This window comes from Neltuma alba, unplaced genomic scaffold (genome assembly GCF_004799145.2).
Source record: "Neltuma alba isolate B1F8T4 unplaced genomic scaffold, ASM479914v2 tig00010978_pilon, whole genome shotgun sequence".
Classification (NCBI taxonomy): Eukaryota; Viridiplantae; Streptophyta; class Magnoliopsida; order Fabales; family Fabaceae; genus Neltuma; species Neltuma alba.
In genome coordinates this window covers 165466-170099 of record NW_021635740.1, presented here as the reverse complement: position 1 = coordinate 170099, position 4634 = coordinate 165466, and the positions used below count along the sequence as shown (strand labels likewise).

Below are 4634 nucleotides of genomic sequence, written 5' to 3'. Positions count from 1 at the left end.
AATATGCAGGTGATCATCTCACATATACAAGTGATCTGTTTCATATGCAACTCACCTTCCCAGTATGTAAATAATCTTCCCAAATATGCAATGAATTTTTCTTAATATGCAACTCACATTTCCCATTGTGAAAATTCTTAATATACAAATGGCTTTTCCTGATATGCGAGTGAACTTCCCAAATATGCAAATATTCTTCTCAAACATGCAACTCACCTTTAGCAATGGTAATTTTGTCCTTTCCTCCCTCAATCTTACTACCATGCAAAGCTTAACGCATTTGAAGTCTCATTCCTCAATTAATTTATCAAATGAGAATTTGTCCCCAGTTTTCCGAATTTTTAAATTTAAAAGTAAATTAAATATTAAATATTATTTTTCATATAATAAATTTGATAACAAAATAGTTTACAAATTTGTAATTTTTTTTTTAAAATCATGTTCATATACATCGTTAGGAAGACGTCACAGAACGCTATCAACGAAAACTGATTCAATACAATATTATTTGCCAAAAAAAAAAACAGTTACTTCGCACATATAAACTTATCTCAAGGAAACTTGGAACCATGACCAGCTGTCGCATGACTCTTTGGTGTTCTCCCTATTTCTTAGTGTCTGATTCTATGATATGAAGCCATACATGAACAGAACATATCACAATCTAACATGTAACATCTAAATTGCCAATCTTAACGTGAAGGCTCGAATAAAAGCTGGCTCAGGCAGTAGCTGTAGAACTCGAGTTATGACTGCTAGATTTGTTTTTGCGACCCCAAATGGGAGTGGTCTCAATGAGTTGATGAGGCACAAGCCGTCTTTCCCTCTTTGTGAGCTTCCGGAAGTTGTGAACTCTTAGCCTAGCTATCTCTGCTTCCTCTTCAGCAGTTATTTCTCTCACCAAAACTGTTAGTCTGCACTCTGGTCTCATTTTGACACCACATCTTCCTTTGGAATGATAAGAAATTCTCTTTTTGTAGAATCCCTTTCCAACAAATGCTTCAGCTGCAAGAAAGGTAGTATAGGCCACGGCGTGAGCAGGATGAAAACAGAGTGACGAGGCAATTCCATTTCAAATCATTACCAACAATGAGACGATCTGGATCCAGCCCATGATTATGCGCTGCATTTGCTCGAGCTGAATGAATAACCTGCAATGCCTACCATTTTAGTGCACGGACATGTACATTTTTCCTTTCGTCTAAAAGATAGAAATAGAATTTTGATAGGAATTGAACAGGCCTCAGATAAAAATTTCAGACGCTGCTGTGTACAAAATATAGGTAAGAATAAACCAGAACAGAACAACGAAAGGGAAGGCCTATTAGAAATGGGTTGTATCCAAAAATGACTCAACACATATAGATGCAATTTCTTCATCATTAGTCATAGAGAAGTCCAAACACGTTGGAACCTAGAAAGTTACTTTAAAATAGATATTCCCAAGGTCAACCATTGAAAAATAAGGGGGGAAAAAAACAATAGAGACAAATGGAGAAGGATGAAAAAAAAAAAACTCTCTTTCGCATCCAAGGACTTGAGAACCATTTGAATTTTTGTCTGCAGAGGTGATACAAAAAATCCAAATGCTACCCACCTGATATACAGTTTTGGAAGCCCTCTTCACCGTCAACTGCAATTGCATCAATGCATCTTCAACACGCATACCACGCACTAGGGCAGCGACCAAGTTGACCTTCTTTGGACTCTGAAAGCAAGGTAGTAGTCACAGTCATTGTTGAGGCATGCAAGGAAAAGGAAATGACTTTTCACGGTAGTATGATCACATTTAGAAACGCATTTCAGATACTTGAAATTTAATTGAACTAAAGGTTATGAAATGCTCCCCAACCAGGTCAATATGAGGAAGACGACATTATTCAATTCTTCAAATTATTGTGATCCTCAATTATGAGCTGACCGAAATATTTATCTTGGTAGAGGAAAAGAAATATGGCTTCTTTGCAAAAACTCATTCAATTCAAACAATGTCCCATTTCAGAACTATTTGCCTCACAACCAGTATGGAGTTCCACTTGATACGATTTTGCAGTTGTTAGATATATTGTCATCTTGAATGAAGATGTCAATGCTTGGTACACTAATATCCAAAGAGATTCATGTCAACAGAGACCGAATGGAAGATAATAGCAAACGAAATACCTTGTTAGTGAAAATGATTATATCCATTAATTTACTAGAATGTGATTACAATTAGCACTATAAATAAGGAAAATTGAAAGACTTTACAAAATGCATAATTTCCGTAACATTAAATACTAAGTACTTTATAATAAACTCCAAATAGTCAAATAGTAAACAGTACAAGAAATAAGTAATCTACACCTGCTTTATGCCCTTTAACACAGCTTGAACTTTTGATCGCTTAACAACTGCTTTCTTCTTTTCGTCTTCAGTTTTACCACTACTCAATGACAAAACTGGGGTTAATGGAGATGAAACAGGGGTTTCCCCAGAGGAATTTGCTAGCACCTTGGTTGAACTTGCGATTCCCTGTTAAGAATTCAAGTACATAGATGTAAGATTACAACCACTTCCATACATAACCTCAGCATATGGCTTTTCATGAGTTGGAAAATAAATCGGAACATACTTTCCTAGGAAAATCTTGCTGTATGCAGAATAAACTATATGAAAACTGATCTTTTTTTTTTTAGGTGACAAAAAATAATCTTTTGACGTGGTTTCAGTTGGTTACTACAGCAAGGCTAACCAACCGAAGTGATTGAGAAGATCCCAAAAGGCTGTCAATCAAACAAATAAAAAATCATAAGCAGGTACCACCGATATGGTTTATTTCAACCCCGGCAATTACATTAGAACGGGAGAGGGGGGTTCCTTCCCCAACATGAATTATCCACTCCTCTTTCTTAAGAATGGGAGGATATAACAAGGAAGGAGGCAACCGAATGGAGCAGCGCCCCAAAAAAAAATTTGTTTCCGTTCAAATTTAGCCCCAGACCACCCCCACCCCAAAAAAAGGAGAGAGAAAAAAAAAAATCAAAGTTATGCAAAGTTCACAACAATATGGCTCTTCCTTATAACACATGCATCACTATAAATGCGCCTAACTTCGAATCAGATGGGCATTTACTTTTACGTTCTTTTTTTCTTCTTTGGCAGAAGAGCTGTTCGGAGTCTATGGTATTGGTAAACAACGGATGCTCTGAAATATTAACTTACCTGATATTGGAAATTATACCAAAACGGCCTTGAGATGCCGCCCAAGGGCATTCTCCATGCGGTCTGTACCTGACCTGCGTAAAAAGAATTTTACTATAATCAAACCTCACAAATTTCAGTTATTACAAATCTGAAAACTTGCAAAATTATGGGAACAACAGAGTAAGTTGCAAACTGATACAATAAAAGAGAAAGCAGACAAAATGTAACTGATAGCAGAAACCAACCATGTGAAAGTGACGACCCAGTGCGAGAAATTACAGTGTTTGCAACAACATCATTGGCAGGATTCACTCTCTTCCCAATATGGCGAAGTATTGGCAGTATATGCCTCTGCCACTGCACCATGACCTGAGGCCAGAAGTGAATTCTTCGCCGGAGTAATGACTGTTAATCACATTCACATTGAAGGATAATTAAAGAAGCACGATATAACAAGACTGGTGAATAGATATTTCAAAGGGGAAAAAGATGTAATGTAGAAAAATTGCTGCTAAAGCTCGACAATGGAGGGAGTGACATCAGTGGGTCTAACATACCAAATGATTTTGGGGAAAAAAAAAATTCCAACTTGACAGCGGAAGATGCTGGAGAAAAGGAATCAGGTTTGATGCGATTTTATTATAAGAAGTGTAAAATTTGAATGAACTGTAAAATGGAAGCTTACTAGTAACGGAGGTGGCTCTCTACCCAGATCGGCGTCGCCGTCGGCTGAGGAAGGAGTCGACAGGACTCAAAACGGAGCTTCATAATTCCGGGTAGACATTATTATTAGTAGGTCCAACATGTCCAGTTCAAGGCCATACTAGACCCACCGTGATTGATTCAAGGTATCAGGTTCACATGGGCCTGGCCCAGTTTAGGTAGCATTAGATTTTTCATAAATGTTTTACTGGTAAGAGAAAAAGGTTACCAGTTTATAGCAGAGTCTGGTTTGGAACGGTTTAGCAAGCCAAAATTTTTGGTACTTTTTTTTATCACTGTTCTAATATATAGTTTGATGAATTCAACTTATTCACAGTTTTAAAATATAACTTTTAGTTCTTCATTTTTTGTTAAAAAAGCTGTTGATTCAAATTTCAAACTTAACTAACGATTCAATTTTGTGGTTTGAACTTAGAAATGCTGTGACCTAGATGGTAGAATTCGCACAACATCTCATCAAAAGAATTCTCATTTAATCCAAATTAGTGTAGGCTTCAACAGGCCCACCCAAAATGTCGGGTGCTTGCATAAAATTTTAAAAAAGAAAGAAAGAGTAATTTTAAAAGTTTTAATATTTTACATTTAAATAATTTTTTAAGATACTGTTAAGTATCAAACATGATTACTTCTTCTAACAAGAATTCAAATCTTGGTTGGTTTATTACATTACAAGAGATTAATATTTGCCAATAGACCGAACTCCATAGGTCTGATTTGATATAAAA

At 36.3% G+C, this 4634-nt stretch overlaps 1 protein-coding gene across 1 annotated transcript; it reads right to left on the bottom strand.

Annotated features, from left to right (window-relative positions):
* Positions 1-407: 407 nt before the first annotated feature.
* LOC114760432 (probable 39S ribosomal protein L22, mitochondrial) lies at positions 408-3948 on the bottom strand. Its single transcript, XM_028949688.1, has 7 exons — positions 3872-3948; positions 3432-3591; positions 3205-3278; positions 2347-2514; positions 1598-1708; positions 1085-1151; positions 408-1005 (listed from the first exon to the last, which is right to left on the bottom strand). Exons 2-7 carry the CDS (start codon positions 3550-3552, stop codon positions 722-724), a joined length of 825 nt encoding a protein of 274 aa, XP_028805521.1. The 5' UTR covers positions 3553-3591; positions 3872-3948; the 3' UTR covers positions 408-721.
* Between the last annotated feature and the right edge of the window lie 686 nt (positions 3949-4634).